The sequence below is a fragment of the Lipotes vexillifer genome, unplaced genomic scaffold (genome assembly GCF_000442215.2).
Source record: "Lipotes vexillifer unplaced genomic scaffold, Lipotes_vexillifer_v1.1 scaffold862, whole genome shotgun sequence".
NCBI lineage: Eukaryota > Metazoa > Chordata > Mammalia > Artiodactyla > Lipotidae > Lipotes > Lipotes vexillifer.
In genome coordinates this window covers 733,061-750,380 of record NW_006786873.1, presented here as the reverse complement: position 1 = coordinate 750,380, position 17,320 = coordinate 733,061, and the positions used below count along the sequence as shown (strand labels likewise).

The following is a 17,320-nucleotide window of genomic DNA, read 5'->3' as shown; positions in this document are numbered from 1 at the left end:
GGAAAGAGCAAGAAACTGCAGGAAGTGCAGGGAAGTAAGAAGGGTAAGGTCAGGAGACCGGTGCTGAACGGCAGAGGATGTGGGGCGGGAGCAGAACTTGATAAGCAGGGGTGGGGGGATGCGGGCCACCACCACTGCTCCTTGACTCTGCCATTTCCTAATAAGACCTGGTTCCACATCTCACTCCCGGTGTCTCCTCTGCCTTTGTCCATCACTGTGGTTTTCATCACCCATAACATCTCCTTTCCCACTCCGCCTGCCCAAACCCACAGCTCCTGCACACCTGCACCATGTACAGCTCCTGCACACCTGCACCATGCACGCACACCCTAACTTGTGCCCTCAGCTGGAGACTAGGAGCCCCCTGCTTGCCTGCCCACCCGCCCACCAGGGCGGCCCTAAGAAGGCCCAGGTTGCCCTCCAGTCTCTCCACTCCCTACACTCCTCTCTGCTCTTCAGTCAGCGGTTGGAGAAATAGATGTGAACAGAGGCGAAAAGGGGAACAAAAGCAGTTTCCCTCCCCTCCCCAGCCAGAACCACATCCTCCTCCCCACTTAACACCCCCTTCCCCCAACACAGGGCTTTCCCTCTGCTGAGTCACTGAATGATGTGAATTGGGGGCAGCTGGAGCTGGGGGACCATGAGGAGGCTGTGGGAGGATGGGGGATAGAAGCAGAAAGGATGGAGGAAGAGCCCTGTGGGGGAGTGGAATTTCGGTTGCTAAAATTAGGAGCAGGGGAAGGAGGTGGAAAGGGCCAAATTATGTAACCTGGGTTGTCTGTTCTTGGGCAACCAGGGATCCACACCCGAGGCCATCCCTCGCCTCTAGCTTCTCAGTCCCGTCTCTCGTCCTCTAGGGCCCCGATTCTCGGCTCCCTCCATCGAGCTTCTGCCCCCATCCCAAACCTGGGCTTCGTCTCTGGGCAGCCCAGTCTTGGCCTTCCAGATAAACATCCCCTTTTCCTGAGGTTGAGGAAAGGGCCTGGAGGGTAGAGGGAGAGGGTCCAGGATTCCCAGGGCGTGGGGTGGGGGAGGGCACCTTCCCTTCCACTGTTCATACTCAGTCCCCACTTCAGCTCCCGGGAACTGGGGTAGGGAGTTTGCAGACAGCACCAGACCCCACCGTCACCAGCAGGACACAGCAGGAACTCAGCAAAGAGAAAGGGCAGGACTAAGGAGAGTACAGGCATGCGCTGGCATGTGCACAGTCTGCACGTTGTCTGCATCAGAGAATCATGAATCAGAACTTATCTTTCAGGTTTGGAGTGGAATGCCGGTCTACACAGGAGAATGCCAGGAGTGGAAGTGGAGGGCAAGAGGTGACAGGGAGGGGAAGCCTCTGGAAGCATGGAAACATGGGGCGGGTGTGAGACCCTTGGAGAAGACAGAGCCAAGAGGCCCCAGGTCTCCAAAGGACCAGGCGGATGTTCAGGGGGCAGGAGGAGGAAGGGCTGGTGAGAAAGATCCTGTGAGAGGAAGCTGCTGTGATTCAGAGAAGAGACTGCGAGCTGTGAGCAACCCAGGCGTCCGGTTCCTCTCACAGGCCAGAGATTTCGGAAGTGGCATGCAAAGAGCTCAGGTTGGGAGTGGAGGCGGGGTTGGGGTTAGGACCCCTAAGCTGGGGGTTGAGAGGTCAGCAACAGAAAACTTGGGTGTCCAAATTTGTTCCTTCATCCAGCAGACTTTTGTCTGGTTTTTGAGCACATCATTTGCCCTTCTGCAAGAGTCACATAAAACTAAAGCAAAACAAGCCCTGATACCTGGCCCCCCCCAGACCTCCCTCTTTTCAACGTCTCTCCCTGGTGTCTGGCCCCCAGCCCTGTTGGGGGTTCCCCTGAGATGAGGGCTGTTCACTTTCTCTGACCACACGGTTTCCGCTTCTGTGTCTCTAATTTCCTAGGCTGATAAAAATACTGAACCCTAGAGGCCCTGGCTTCCTCTGACCCCCTGGGGCCAGGCGGCAGGCATCCTGTCCTCCATGGTGGGGGTGGGGAGGAGGAACCAGGGATCCCCAAGGGGTGACTCAGTGCCTACCATGAAACACTGGGGAGGTAGGAGTGTACATATCTCGCTCTCTAGACCTGGAAAGAGGAATCACTTCTCAGAGGAGGATGCGTTGGGGTTCAGTTAGAGAAACGGGATTGGGAATGAGACCAGTGAGATTGAAGAGGGTCAGTTGGGGGATTGGGTTGGGGCAGGTTTGGATTAAGTTAGGAGAAGGGTCTGGGAGGGACTCTATTCAGTGCAGTTCAGCTGAGCATCAAATAGCCCAAAGATAAATGCAAACTCTGTTTCAAGTTTGCCATCCGATAGGGTAGGCAGGCCCATACCTAATCAACTGATTCAAGGCATGCTGAGTAAAAACAAGTAAGGTACAGTGGATGTGCAAAAAGGGGCAGGGGAGGTGGATTCCGGCTGAAAGCACCCGGGGGTCTCTGAGGGAGGAGAGGGCATTTGATGAACGGGTAGGATTTCTGTGGGAGGGGGAATGGAAGGGCCCCAGAGAGGAGTGAAACAGCTTGAGCAGAGGCCAGGAGTCAGAAAACAGGAAAGACAAGTGTCCTGAGGTAGATGAAGCACAGGTGTGAGGGAGCATGTGCTGAAGAAAGGACACAGAATGTCAAGGTAAGGGATTTGGACCTTATCTGTGGGCAGTGGCACTGTGACAGCTGTGAAGAAGAGGGAGTACAGGGGCGTGCTGCAGGTGTACAGACAAGGAATAAAAATAACTGCCATTTTGGGGGCCGCATACTATGTGTTAACCATGTCCAGCCCTTTTCCTAATGTCAGAATCCTGCCAGCAACTGTCCAAAGGGGAGGTGGTGGATCTCCATTATACAGATGAGGAAACTGAGGCTCATAAGTGTACCATAGCTTGCTTAAGGTCACACAGCTCAAAAGTAGTGGAATTAGCATCAAACGCATTTTACTCCAAAACTTGTGTACTTTCTACTTAGGTCCCCAAAACTCCAAGTGGCATTAAAGGAAGGAACAGATTTTATAAACTGACAGGGATAAGTCGTTAGGTCATGCCAACTGATTGGATGGTGGGAGTGAGGGAAGAGGAGTCTTAGATGACTCCCAGTTTTGAGCCAAGGGCATAGGAAAGACGAGGATACACTAAACCAAGGAGGTGTGTGGCTAAGGGGAAAATGAGTTGATTTCAGACATACAATCAAATTTTTATTAAGCACCTAAAAGGAGCAGGGTGCTCTGCTAGGCAGTGGATATAAATGATATAAAGTCACTGCCCTCATAGGGCTTGCAGTCTAACGAAACAACATACAGACAAGGACCAACTACACGTGATGACAGGAGGTGCACCTGCTTAGAGTAATAAAGTACTCAAGAAAGTCCTGCGGAGTTTGAGGTGTTAGCATGACACTCAGGTGGAGATTTCCAGTGAGCAGGTCTGGAGCCCGACAGAAAACTTGGGGCTGCTGGAGGCATAGGTTTGGGCGTCATTCCTTTTCCAGTAGAGGTGAAGCCTCTGAGTGGACAGGATCCCCAAAAGAGAGGGTGACCGGAAGAGCCTTGAGGATGATCAAAGGAAGAGGAACCAATAAAGGAGGGAGGTTGGGGGAGCAGTTAGAGAAGTAGGGCAAGGGAGAGGTATGCCCAGCAGAGACTGGGCGGCCACATCTGACGCTTCAAAGAAGTCTAGTAGGTGAGAGTTTGAAAGATCCTTTGGGTTCAGGAGCTAGATGTTTACAGATTTTGAGAAAACAGTTTCCACTTACCAGAGGCACAGAAATCGCTTTACGTAGGTTAAGGAATGAGTGGGAGGTGAGGAAAAGGAGGTGGTGAGTACAAAGGCATAGAATGGTGAATACTGAAGGTAACAGTATCATCTCTAGCTCAACCCACGAATTTTACAGTGAGGAAAATTTTACCAGTTCCCGAAAAAGTGGTTGGTTAGGGGGCTAGTCTCTTTTGAGACATCACACAGAAAAGGAGGGTGAGAGGTAGATGGACATTTAAGGGAGAAAGTCCAGGGAAGGCTTTTTATTTTCAAGAAATAAAGTTGAGTATGTAAAATGAAGGCGCATGAAAAGAGAAAGATACTGAAGACAAAAGAAAGGTGGGAAAGAGTATGGTAAACATGGGCAAGTGGGAAACAGCACAGAGAATCAGCCTTGGATGCGGGAGAAAGAGCCCTTCTCTGAATCAAGAATAAAGGAAAAAGGAAACAAAGTGAAGGGAAGAGAAAGCAGTAAAGAGATCCACCTTGGATGGCCTTAAGTTCAATGAAAAGATGATAGCCTCACCAACAGAGTAAAGAGGTGAGGAGGCGTGGAGATCTAGAACATCACCTGCAGGAGAAGAACAAGGGAATCAACAAAGATTGGGGTCACTGAGGGCTTTCTGAGGTTAGATGGTCAGGATTAGTCGTAGGCCTCTTATGAGGACATGACTCTTCCTGCAATGCTTGGCAGCCTAGGAGAAAGACCCAAGAATGAGACCACTGAGTTTACCCAAATCAAGTTTTTCAAGATTTTCTTGATAGAATATCAGGAAGGGAATGAGAGATGAAGAAAAACTTATCTAGATATACAAATTGTTAAGCACATGGTAGAGATGTTGGTGGAGAAGATTGTGCTGTGAAGACCAGAAGAACGTGGAAAGTGCAAAAGACATGGACTTCGAGAGAGGAGGAGGTTATCAGTGATGCAGAGGGGAGAGAGGAGAACAGTGGCCTCTCCTCCGCACCCCCTGCTCCTAGTGATGGGTGTGGAAGAAAGAGCAGCCTTCACCAAAGACAGAAGGAACATCATTAGGGAAAAGCCAGGTTTCAAAGTACCAGAGGAAGTTGCTTTCAAAAGTGAAATAGAGGATTTGAGGAGTTCCATAGAATACTGTGAAATGGATTGGTAGAAACATCCTTTGTTGGGTAGGGAATCGGATCCAAGGAGGTTAAATCCCAGTGAGAGTTCAGAAGGAAACTAAGTCTGGAGGATTTTGCTTCCGGAAGCAAGAGGCTGCTGCTTCCGGAATTTAGGATGGGAGCTACACTGCATTTATCCTGAGGGAAAACAAACACTTTGAAGGCATCTTAGGGGGAATGCGTAAGGTACGGTATCTCTTCCAATTGCATGGCTTTCTTCGTGCCAACAGTTCCCATTGTTGACTCTCTAGTTCTCACATTGCCTGTGAAATCTAGACTCATACATACGACTGCCAAGTGACATTTCTGGGCAAGGCTTGAATGTTATCCAAGACTTGGATGTCTGTCCAATAGGTTTAAACTTAAATCCAAAATTGAACTTCTGGTTCTCCCATCCCATCAGAATCCTGCTTCTCTCCCAGTCTCCCCGTCTTCCACCCCACCACCATCCATCCAATCCATCATCTGGTCCTGTCAATTCTACCCATGAAATATATCCCAATATATCCCCAATTTGTCTACTTCTCTCCATCTTCATGGTGGCCACCATCTTCTCCCCGGGATTACTGCAGTTGCCTCCTAACTGGTGTCCCTGCTTGCAATGTTACCCACTACAGTCCAGTCTAAACACAGGAGCCACAATGATCTTTTAAAAATGTAAATCCAATCACCTCTACCTCAGACCTCCCTCCCTCCTCCCCCCCACCCCCACGCAACATGTGCACACCCTGACACCCTCCAGAGCTTCCCATGGTTGAGTAAAATTCAGATGCTTTACCCGTCCTTGCAGGTCCCTGCATGATCGGGCCCCTACCCCTGCTCTCTGACCTCATCTCCCACCTCTCTCCCACCCTCTCTGCTCCAGCCACACTGGCCTCCTTTCTGTTCCTCAACACCCCCAGCTCATTTCCACCTTCCGGCCTTCGCAGTAGCTGTTCCCTTTACGTGGAATGCTTCTCCCCCAGACCTTCACTTGGCCACTCTTGTCATTTGGGTCTCAGCTTAAAATGCCATTTACTCAGAAAGGACTTTCCTGACCACTGTGTCTAAAGTAGTTCCCTGCCACTCTTATCACATGGCCCTGTCTTATTTCCTCATAGCCCGACTAACTGCCTTCTTCTTCAGTGTATTTCTTTTCTGCCTTTGCCTCACTAGAGTGGAAGCTCCACAAGTGCAGGTACCTTGTCTGTCTATCCCTACTGCCTGGAACAGTGCCCAGCACATAGTAAGCTCCCAATAAAGACTTGTTAGCTGGAGGCTTGGATGAATAATAGGGAAAAGCAGGATAAAGCTCAACTTCAGCTTTGTGGTTCAAGTTGAACCTACATTTAGAGTCAGGTTTAACTGTAGGGTTAAGAATGGGGATGAGTTAGTTCCAAGATTAGCTCTAGAAACAGGGCTGGGTTAGTTTAGAGGATAAGTTTATTTGGGGGTTCATTTATTGAGATGTTTAGATTTGAGGTTAGGGTTGAGTTTGAGTTGTGATTTGGGTTGAGGTTAAATATGGGTTAGGATCAAAGTTGATATGTAATCCCACTTTAGGTTTTGAGGCTAGGTTCAAGTTTGAGACTATTGTCATTTCAACCTTATTTGGAGGGTTCAGAGATTTCACTAGTTTCTCCACAGAGACCACTGTAGAAACTGTATATCCCTCGGTTTGGAGCACAAGACTCCAGTCATCACCCCTCCCACTCAGGGAAAGCCCCAAACCAACTGCTGGCCTCCTCAAGAAAGAAACTGAATTTCACACAACCTCCAAAACTGAGATTGAAACCAAGATTGGCCCATCTCAAGGAGCATCCTTCAGCACATCGCAAATGCCTGTGACACGGAGCTTCGACCCAATTCTCGCCCTTCCTTCCCCTCTGTCTCTCATGTCTCCCCATCACTTGTCCTCACCTTCCCCTTTTTTTTCTTCAATGCCCCAGTCTCTCTCTCTGACCGAAGTTTCTCCGTTTCTCTCCATTTCTCACCATTAATTGCAGCACCATTTTACATTTTAATGTAGCCGAGTTCTCCTAGTCCATGGGCTCCTACCATTGGATAGGCAGAAAGAGGCAGCAGGAAGAAAAAGGGACTCCAGAGAATGAGGGACACAGAGGAAAGGAGCAGGGACCAAGAGAGAGGCTAACAGTGACACAAGACACAGTGAGGTTAAAAGAAACAAGATGAAGCCAAGATAGAGACCAAGGTATTTAAAAGAGGCATCTGTGGCTACCCTTCTTCCGCCATCACATCTGGTCAGCCACCAAGACCTGTAGATTTTGCCTAGAAACTCTCTCCTTCTCTTCGTTCTCCTGCTACTGCCTCGATTTAAATGCAGGCTCTTGTCACCTCCTTGCTGAGTTGTTGCAAAACCCCCCTAACTGTTCTCCACACTTCTGGTTTCCCCTCCAGACCCCAACTCCCATTCCTCAATTCATTCTTCATGTAGCATCCAGACTTATGTTTTAAATATACCAATCTGGGTGGGTCCCTCTCTCACTCAAAAATTTTGGTAGCTCCCCATCACAATTACAATGAAATCCAAACCTCTTTTCTTGGTTTTAAACCCCTCAGGATGTGGTCTCAGCTTACCTCCCAAACTTCATCTCTGTTCCTTTTATGTGTACTCACTTGCACAGGTTAGTGCACTTCATACTCTCTTTTACCTCCAGTCTTTGCACCTTCTATTCCCTTTATCAGGAATGCCCTTCACCATCTTTGCCTTGATACTAATGCCTGAATCACCTCTCCCCCAGGCCAAGTCTGATGGCTTTACTGTGGGCTGCCATAAGCCCACTGTCACGGAACCCACACTAGTCTTTGAGCTCCCAGAGGTCAGGACGCTCAATAAATGTTTGTGAAATAGAGAGAAAGCTAAAGAGATGGAATGAAGGAATTCCCTGGTGGTCCAGTGGTTAGGACACCGCACTTTCATTGCCGTGGCCCGGGTTCAATCCCTAGTCAGGGAACTAAGATCCTGCAAGCCACGAATCACAGCCAAAAAAACCCAAAGAGATAGAATGAAAAGAAGTAATAGGTTAGACTAGGAAGGCATGAAAGGCAAAGTTGCAGGGCCTCAAGTAGCGGGGAGGAAAACAGGAGAACTAGCTGATGCACACCCTGAATATCACTTATGTGCCACAGGACACCAAGACACCTCAGGAACTATCTGCCCAGTGCAACAGAGGGAGGGCTTTAGTTTCCATCACCACCATCCTCAGCCCCAGCCCCTCCAAAAACCTCCAAATGAAAGCATAACAAGCTAGTAAGAGTAATAGTAATATTTGAGGGGGCCAATTGTTATTTTCTCAATCTCATGAAATGTGACTAAAATCATCTTTAGAAACCTTGCTTTTTTTTTTTTAACCTGCAACCTGCAAGCTAAGTGAAAACTCCCTCATGTTCAAGAACGTTCATATCAACGTTTTTCATACTAGCCAAAAACTAGAAACGAACCAAATGCCCATTAACGGAAAAATAGATAAGTAAATTAGAGTATATTCACACAGCATCACATCACAATGAAATAAAAATCACTGATACACACAATATACATGAATCTCACAAACATAACGTCGAGAGAGAGAAGCCAAACACAGATGAGTAGAGTCTGTGTGATTTCATGTATATGAGGCTCACAAGCTGGAAGAACTAATCTATAGTTGTAGAGGACAGAAAGTGGTTGGTTATCTTTGGAAGGTATGAACTGGGAGGGGGCACAAGAGAACCCTCTGGGGACCTAAAAGTATGTTGAACTGGATGGTGGCTACATGGCTATAAACAGATGGAAAAGTTCATCAGGCTATCCACTTAGGAGAAGTGCACCTCACTGTACCTGAGCTCTACATCGATAGAAGGGGGAAATCCTTAATGATTTTACAACAGTGTATTGGCTTTACAAGTGCAGCTGCAAGACAAGTCCCTTTGCTGTCCCCACTCTGCCCTAGGTCACCACCCTTAAGCTCCACCTGTGTGGAATTCTGAAGCATCCCCTGTAGAGAACTTTAGCAATTGCCACATTCCTTGATCCTGGAATGTGTTTGTTTGGGATTATATAAATCTGATCTGTGGAGCCCACCTGAGGTTGGGATGAGGTGGAGGGCATCCTTCAGCAGTGAGACAAGACCTCATCATACGTGAGTTCACGGCTCATCGTGAGCTGGATCTTCCAAACCAGAACACTTTTGAGAGTAAAAGGGGGTCCATGAATATTTCTACCAGGACAACAGGCATAAACCAGGATGTACCAGGCAGGAGGGTATATAATGGAACTTCTTGATATGAAACCTGCCAGGCAAACTGGAAAATACACACACTGGGACAAGTGTGACTTGAGTCTTTGGGACAAGGACAGGGGTACAAGAGGAGGAAATGTGCACAGAGAGACGCCTGTAACCAGCCAAGGGTGCAGAGGTGTTATACATAATTGCTCTTCAGGGAACCGGGCCTCCAGCCCACGCCCCAGCTGCTCCCCTTCTCCTCCTCCTCTGAATTTACTGTCCCTTCTCTGGAACTCCTAAGCCTGACCCCCGCTCCCTGGCCCTCCCAGCCCACGGTTCCCCTGACCCCACTCCCTTTCCCAGAACTCAGTCGTCTGAGCCCCCAGCCTGCGGTTCTCTCCTAGGCCTCAGCCTTTCCTGCCTTCGACTGAAACAGCAGCATCTTCTAAGCCCTGGGGGCTTCCCCGGGCCCCAGCCCCGGCCTAGAACCCGCCCGCCGCCTGCCACGCTGCCACTGCCGCTTCCTCTATAAAGGGACCCAGGCGTCCCGGCCAAGGCTCCCCGCACAGCAGGTGAGACTCTCCCACCCCATCTCCTTGGGCTTCCCCGGCGGTGGACTCCTTCCCCCGGGGCGTTCAGTCCCTCCGCCTGGGCTTCAACCCCTCCTGCACCTCCTGCTTGGGCCTGGGCCTGGGCCTTGGTGGGTTTGGTTTTGATTTGTTCCCCTCTCTCTGACTCTTTATCTGTCAATCTCTTTCTCTCTGTCTGTGTCACACATTCTGATCCCTCTCTGTTCCCTTCTCATCTCTGTTCCTCTCTCTCTCTCTCTCCCCCTGCTCACCTGGGGTTTCCCTGACTGCATCTTGTCCCCTTCTCTGTCTGTCGCCCCGTCTCTCAGGGTGGCTGTCTCCACGGGCAGGAGGCCCGTCTTCCGCATCGCGCCCCGCCCCGCTCACTGTCTCTCTCCCTGCAGGTTCTCCCCATGACACCACCTGGACGTCTCTACCTCCTGAGGGTGTGCAGCACCCCCCTACTCCTCCTCCTTCTGGGACTGCTGCTGGCCCTGCCGCCCGAGGCCCAGGTGAGGCAGCAGGGCAATGGGGACTGTGTGGGCAGCCCAGCCTGACCTTGGGCCTGAGGACCTCTCTGACTCTGTCCTCCCCTAGGGGCTCTCTGGTGTTGGCCTCCCACCCTCAACTGCACAGCCTGCCCATCAGCACCCCCCGAATCACTTCACCCGAGGCACCTTCAAACCTGCGGCTCACCTTGTTGGTAAACATTCACCTGCCCTCCTAGACATGTAGCCCCCAGCCCTCCTCCCATCCCCCTTCAGGGACCCAAGCAACCCCTCCAGCTCACCCCCCTCCCACTCCCTTCTGTCCTCCCAACCATCCCCCAGGAACTCAGTCCAGCACCTGCTTCCGCAGGGATTGAGACCTCTGACCCCCAGGTCCTTGACCGCCATCCCCTCTGGCTCTCCCTAGGAGACCCCAGCACCCAGGACTCACTGCGCTGGAGAGCAAACACGGATCGCGCCTTCCTCCGCCACGGCTTCTCTCTGAGTAACAATTCGCTCCTGGTCCCCACCAGTGGCCTCTACTTTGTCTACTCCCAGGTGGTCTTCTCTGGGGAAGGCTGCTTCCCCAAGGCCACCCCCACCCCTCTCTACCTGGCCCACGAGGTCCAGCTCTTCTCTTCCCAGTACCCATTCCACGTGCCTCTCCTCAGCGCTCAGAAGTCCGTGTGCCCAGGGCCACAGGGACCTTGGGTGCGCTCGGTGTACCAGGGGGCTGTGTTCCTGCTCACCCGAGGAGACCAGCTATCCACTCACACAGATGGCATCTCCCACCTGCTCCTCAGCCCCAGTAGCGTCTTCTTCGGAGCCTTCGCTCTATAGAAAAATCCAGAAAGAAAAAATTTGGTTTCAAGGCCTTCTCCCCATTTTGCCTCCATTCTGACCACTTCAGGGGTCACCACACCTCTCCTTTGACCATTCCATCAGTCTCAAGTCTTCCTCCGTTCTCGGCACCTGGAGCTTCCAAAGAAGGAACTCTAGGCACCCCAGGGGACCACACCTTCCTGAACCACCCCGGATGCTCAGCTGAGGAATTCAAGCCTGCCTGGAAATGCCCACCCAGAGCCCTTCCTCTGCCCTGCCCGTCTAGGGGGCCTTGCCCTGGACATGGAAGGGGAGCTGGCACATGAGGGAGCTTGGGTGGATGACTGGGGGCAGGGAGGGGGGTTATTTATGAAGGGAAAAAAATTTAAATTATTTATTTATGGAGGACGGAGAGAAGGGGGACGGCAGAAGAAAGAGATAATACACCCAAGAGACGAAGAGTGAGAGGGCATGGGCACAAGGATGACCTAGCAAGAGAGAAAAAGAGTGGGTCTGAGGGACCAAGGGGCTCTGGAAGGAAGTGAAAGGCTCCTAAGAGCCAGCCATTGCTTGACTGGACACCCCACGAGGAGACGTCTGACCCTTGATGGAGCCCAATAAACCTCTTTTCTCTGAAATGCTCTCTGCCTGTATCTGTCTGGGAGGGGAGAATTCCCCAGATGTCTCTAAGGAATGGAGGGAGGACAGGAATCAGAGGGACAGGAGCTGTGGGCGTACAGAGAGGCCTAAGGGGCTCTGGTGAAATATGGTGGCCTCACAGGGGTGGGAGGAGACCAGAGGATAAGCTGAGAAGACAAAGGAAAGATGCAGGTCCAAAGTCTGGAGGAGTGGAGGTCAAGGAACCCCTGAGGAATGGGGGTGACAGGAGGCTTCTGAGGAGCAGTGACCACACTGAAGGGTGTTTGTTTGGGACTGTGGTGGAGCAGCATGAGGCCCCCTGGAAGACGTGGCCATGCCAGGGCCCCGAGGAGTGGGAGAGCCTCCAAGGCTGGGGTACTGGAGAACACAGGGGACGTTTCAGGAGACGCGGTCACGTGCAGGGGCTCTGAGCGCCAGGGCTATCTCCAGGAAACTGGAGGGAGCAGGGAGTTCTTTGCAGATACATGGCCACACACAGGGACTCTGAAGGGTGGGGTTTTCGTGCAAAAATTGGGGCATCCCATGCCCTTGGAAGCCAAGACTGAAACCAGCACCAGAGTTTTGCTGAGTCCTGCGTCAGAGTGAAAGGAGAAGGCCTGCCGTGGTGGGGTTCGTGGATTCCCAGCGTCGCTTTCCTCTGGGGCTGTCCCAGGCTTGTCCCTGCCATCCTCCCCCAGCCCTTGCAGAGCCTCAAGCTCCCCTTCCTCCAGCTCCTCTTGCCCCCAGGGACCCAAACGCACATCTCGGGACCCAGCACAGCTTCCCCCAAGTTTTCTTTCCATTAAGGACTCAGCTTTCTGAAGCCCCTCCCATTTCTAGTCCTACCACTACCTGAGTCCGGTCTGGAAATCAGAAGGAAATAGGCCACAGAACTCATTCCCCAAAGAAATGGAAACAATGGAACTGGGGGGCACGGGGAAATGGGGTCCAGCCTCCAGGGTCCGACATCTACAGCGGTAACTGGCCCAGGGAGCCCCCCTCAGAATCCGGGTGGGTAGGGTAGGAAGTATCCTTGATGCCTGGGTGTCCCCAACTTTCCAAACCCCCGCCCCCGTGATGGAGAAGAAACCGAGACAGAAGGTGTAGGACCCGCTACCGCTTCCTCCAGATGAGCTCATGGGTTTCTCCACCAAGGAAGTTTTCCGCTGGTTGAATGAGAGCCTTTCCCCGCCCTCCTCTCACCCCAGAGCGTATAAATGCAGCTGTTTGCACACCCAGCCAGCAGAAGCTCCCAGAGCGAGGACACCAGGGGACCAGCCAGGAGAGAGACAAGCAACTCCAGAAGCCCCTGGAAATAACCTCCCAGACCACACACCCCCACCCCGATAGGCAGCCAGACGACTTGCTCCCTCTAACACACCCTGCCACAGGGCTCTACCGTCTCCCAGCTGGACTTGAGCCCTTCAGAAGAAGACACCATGAGCACTGAAAGCATGATCCGGGATGTGGAGCTGGCAGAGGAGGCGCTCTCCAAGACGGCAGGGGGCTCCCAGGGTTCCAGAAGGTGCTTGTGTCTCAGCCTCTTCTCCTTCTTCCTGGTCGCAGGAGCCACCACGCTCTTCTGCCTGCTGAACTTTGGGGTAATCGGCCCCCAGAGGGAAGAGGTGAGTCCCTGGCCAGCCTCAACTCGTTCTCTCACCCAGAGAGAAATGGGAGAGAAAAAGGGCGAGATATGGGGTGGGGGAAAGAGGTGTGCTGATGGGGAGGCTTGGGGAGGAAAACAGTGGAGAAAGATGGTGAGTCAGAAGGAGATGTTGAGAGAGATGCGGGAAGAGAAGGAAGGATGGAGAAATAGGGTGCCTGGCACATGGGCGATGCTCTCTAAATATTTGTCGAATGAATGAATGAATGAGTAAGCAGGGATTCAGATATAAAGAGAGATGTGTAGACAGATAAGGGGTATGGGTAGAAAGATGGGGAAGAAAACAAGTCATCTGGATAAAGATGGTGAGACAGGAGAAACAGCAGGTATGGAAGAGAGATAGGAAAGATGAAGCTAAGGGTGTCTGGCACACGGAAGGAACTCAATGAATGAGCTGTTAAATGGATGGATGAATGAAAAAACTGGATGAATGGGGAGAGAAAACGAGACACGTCAGTGCAGAGAGTACAAGCTAGAGAAGCAGCCGGCTGTTTCCCCTTCAGGGGTGACTTGCTTTGATACTAATCCTCCTTCTTCTCCCAACAGTTCCCAACTGGCTACTCCATCATCAGCCCTCTGGCTCAGACACTCAGTAAGTGTCTCCAAAACCTCTCTCCTAATTCTGGGCTTGGGTGGGCGTAGGGATTAGTCCTGGGATGGAAGCAGTAGGGGAAACTTAGAGTTTGGGTTTGGGGGGAGGAGGAAGGGAGGTCAAAGTAGTGGGATATTTTCTGGGAAGCTTAAGGGTCTCTCACCTTCTCCTTTCCTCTTTCCTCTTCAGGATCATCTTCTAAAACCTCAAGTAACAAGCCCGTAGCCCATGTTGTAGGTAAGAGTTCTGAGGATGTGTCTGGGGGATGAAGAAGCAGATGGGATGGGGAGGGGTAGGATTTGGCAGCTGAAGCCAGGCTGAGGGTAGACAGACCTTGGAGACAGGGTGAGAAGGACTCACTGAGCTCAAGGGGAGGGTGGAGGATACTTAGAACTTGAAGGGGATACTCAGAGCCCCATGGCCAGATGGGTTGTGGGAAGACAGACAGAGGGGACAGGAACCGGATGTGGGGGGTGGGGTGGGCAGAACTTGAGGGCCAGGATGTGGAGAGTGGAACTGACAGGGTCACAATGACTCAACCCTCCCTCTTTTTCTCCCTCCCTCCAGCCAACCTCAGTGCTCAGGGGCAGCTCCGGTGGCTGAACACATATGCCAACACCCTCCTGGCCAACAGCGTGAAGCTGGAAGACAACCAGCTGGTGGTGCCGACGGACGGGCTGTACCTCATCTACTCCCAGGTCCTCTTCAGGGGCCAAGGCTGCCCTTCCACCCACTTGTTCCTCACCCACACCATCAGCCGCATCGCTGTCTCCTACCAGACCAAGGTCAACCTCCTCTCTGCCATCAAGAGCCCTTGCCAGAGGGAGACGCCAGAGGGGGCTGAGGCCAAGCCCTGGTATGAGCCCATCTACCAGGGAGGGGTCTTCCAGCTGGAGAAGGGTGATCGACTCAGTGCTGAGATCAACCTGCCCGACTATCTGGACTTTGCTGAGTCTGGGCAGGTCTACTTTGGGATCATTGCCCTGTGAGGGGGCAGGACATCCATCCTATCCCACCTCAATCACTTTATTATTTACTCCTTCAGACCCGCTCATCCCCTTCTGGTTTAGAAAGACAATTAGGGACTCAGGGCTGGGCTCCAAGCTTAAAACTTTAAACAACAACAACACTTAGAAATCAGGGATGCAGGGAAGTGTGGCCTGGACAACGGGGCACCGACCACCACCAAGAATTGCAACTGGGTCTTCTGGAACTCACTGGGGTCCTCGCGTTTGGATTCCTGGATGCAACCTGGGACACCCAGAATGTGGGGGCCAGGGGACCTTGGGTTCTGACTGGAACACTTCAGAACATTCCTTGAGAAGATCTCACCCAGAACTTGACATGAGTGGACTTCAGGCCTCCCTTCCTTCCAATGTTTCCAGACTTCCCTGAGATGGGGAGCCCAGCCACACCCCAACAGGGCCAGCTCCCTCTATTTATGTTTGCACTTGTGATTATTTATTATTTATTTATTATTTATTTATTTACTAATGAATGTATTTATTCAGGAGGTCAAGGTGTCCTGGGAGATCCAATGTAGGGGCTGCCTTGGCTCAGATGTGTTTTCTGTGAAAACGGAGCTGAACTGTAGGTCGTTCCCACCCTGCCTCCTGGTCTCTGTGCCTCCTTTTGCTTACGTTTTAAAAAAATATTTATCTGATCAGGTTGCCTAAATAATGCTGATTTGGTGACTGACTTGTTGCTACATCACTGAACCTCTGCTCCCCAGGGGAGTCGTGTCTGTAACCGCCCTACTGGTCAGTGGCGAGAAATAAAGTGTGCTTAGAAAAGAAATATGGCCTCTTTCTGGGAATTAATTCTTCATTGGCCTCTCCTTGGGGGTGAGATGTGGCTCCCTGAAGTTCTTTCTCCACAGGGCTTAAGATCCCTGCACCTCGCTCCTTGGACTGCTGGGGCTCAGGAGACCCTACATAAAACAAAGCCCCGCTGAATATGCCCCTCCCCCAAGAAAGGAACCCGAACTTAATTAGCTCTCCCTCAGGTCACGGGGAATTTCCAACTCTGGGAATTCCTATCCAAGTGGGGGAAATCCAGCGGCTCAGATGAGATTTCCGGCTGTTGCAGCCTCAGCGAAAGACCCGGGGAGCGGCCAAATTCTCAGGTACCTGAATCACAGCCAAGGGACTTCCAGGCAGTCAGGCACCTGGGCTCCAAACCGCCTGATCCCACCCCACTCTCCTCCCCCTGCCAGCCCAGTCCTAACTGTGCAACCTGAACCAGTCACTGAACGTCGTCTGTCAAAGAGAAGTAGGAACGCCCACCGCACACAGGGCCACCTGAGAACAGAAGACATAAACTCTTCACAACAGAGCACCTAGCGGAGCACTCGGTGAATTCTGGCTTTCTCCCTTTTCCCAGCCCCCGGTCTTCTACCCGCTTCCATCTCTCAGTGGATGGAATTGAAGAGGAAGAAGAAAATAAAAAACAAGGAATAAGATGTAGGTGAAGGACCCACCCCCCACGCCAGCTTGGTCTCCCTGATTTTCCTGGCGAATGATGAGGAGAGGGATGGGAGGTGGGTGAAGTGGAAAGAGAAATGCATTCCTCCCCTCCGGGAAGGCTGTTCTGGACACAGAGTCAAAGACAAATATGGAGTCAGAAATGAAGACTCAGAGAGTGGCAGCCCTCACTGGGCTCTGAAGTTGGGCTTTCCTTCCTGCTAGGGTTGCCAGGCAGGGGGAAAACTGTGCCGTGTGCCACAGAGGTGGGGTGACCCGCTGGGGTAACCTAGATAGAGCCTTGGATCCTCCTCCAGCTCGGGGCTGAAAGTCGGTCATGGGGCGAAGAGGCTGCTGTTACTCACTCTGGGGCCCCGACACTTGCCCACTTATGGAAAGGGGACCTGAAGTGTGACTGAGGGGTGAGGACCTTCCATCCCACGCTGGACAGGGCCAGGTGACATCAGTTTTTCCTCCTCCCCAGGTTCTCCCTGGTGTCCTCGGGCACTATCCCCACCCCATCTCTCTTTCTCAACCACCCTCCCAACTCCTTCAGCCTCCTCCCTTCACGCCCAGGTCCCCACCCCCACTACCCCGCTCCCCGAGCTGTGGGTCTTCCCCTGGAGAAGAGTCGACTGTGGCTAACAGGGCCTTCAGGCAGCTAGCAGGGCAGAAACGCTGTCCCCTCAGTGCTTCATTATCAGCCCTATTCAGGTTTACTCTGCTGGCTGGGCCTTTCTGAGTGGTACTTGCCTTCCCCGGTAATGACCCCTATCACTACCGGGAGGGACCCAAGAGAGAAGAGTGCAGTGTTGAGTCTGCGGGGACCATGTGGCCTTGAGAATCAGGATGCTTGGAGATGCTTTGGGGTTTGTGGAGAGCCCTTTCCTTCTACCCTCCAAATGGGCTAATGCTGGGGCAAGGCCATTCAGAGGCAGGGCTGGGTGGGACCCACAGATCCCATCCCAGGGAACAGAGGCCATGCCAGGTGTTAT

At 52.0% G+C, this 17,320-nt stretch overlaps 2 protein-coding genes and 1 non-coding gene across 3 annotated transcripts; all 3 read left to right on the top strand.

Annotated features, from left to right (window-relative positions):
• Window positions 1–7,767: 7,767 nt before the first annotated feature.
• On the top strand, window positions 7,768–7,839 carry TRNAE-UUC (transfer RNA glutamic acid (anticodon UUC)). The gene has a single exon. It is a non-coding gene; the product is annotated as a tRNA-Glu (tRNA).
• Window positions 7,840–10,065: 2,226 nt separating this feature from the next.
• Window positions 10,066–11,608, top strand: LTA (lymphotoxin alpha). The gene is made up of 3 exons (XM_007459581.1): window positions 10,066–10,171; window positions 10,257–10,362; window positions 10,575–11,608. The coding sequence occupies exons 1-3, from the start codon at window positions 10,073–10,075 to the stop codon at window positions 10,985–10,987; spliced, it is 618 nt and encodes a 205-aa protein (XP_007459643.1). The 5' UTR covers window positions 10,066–10,072; the 3' UTR covers window positions 10,988–11,608.
• A 1,242-nt stretch (window positions 11,609–12,850) lies between these two features.
• Window positions 12,851–15,652, top strand: TNF (tumor necrosis factor). Its single transcript, XM_007459580.1, has 4 exons — window positions 12,851–13,233; window positions 13,818–13,863; window positions 14,053–14,100; window positions 14,431–15,652. The coding sequence occupies exons 1-4, from the start codon at window positions 13,048–13,050 to the stop codon at window positions 14,850–14,852; spliced, it is 702 nt and encodes a 233-aa protein (XP_007459642.1). The 5' UTR covers window positions 12,851–13,047; the 3' UTR covers window positions 14,853–15,652.
• Window positions 15,653–17,320: the final 1,668 nt, after the last annotated feature.

Excerpts from the sequence above, each read along its gene's own strand:
- LTA (XM_007459581.1), top strand. The coding sequence starts at position 10,073 with ATGACACCACCTGGACGTCTCTACCTCCTGAGGGTGTGCAGCACCCCC. Across the intron at positions 10,172-10,256 it reads CCCTGCCGCCCGAGGCCCAG|GGGCTCTCTGGTGTTGGCCT; the intron begins GTGAGGCAGCAG and ends GTCCTCCCCTAG. Across the intron at positions 10,363-10,574 it reads ACCTGCGGCTCACCTTGTTG|GAGACCCCAGCACCCAGGAC; the intron begins GTAAACATTCAC and ends GGCTCTCCCTAG.
- TNF (XM_007459580.1), top strand. The coding sequence starts at position 13,048 with ATGAGCACTGAAAGCATGATCCGGGATGTGGAGCTGGCAGAGGAGGCG. Across the intron at positions 13,864-14,052 it reads CCCTCTGGCTCAGACACTCA|GATCATCTTCTAAAACCTCA; the intron begins GTAAGTGTCTCC and ends TTTCCTCTTCAG. Across the intron at positions 14,101-14,430 it reads GCCCGTAGCCCATGTTGTAG|CCAACCTCAGTGCTCAGGGG; the intron begins GTAAGAGTTCTG and ends CCCTCCCTCCAG.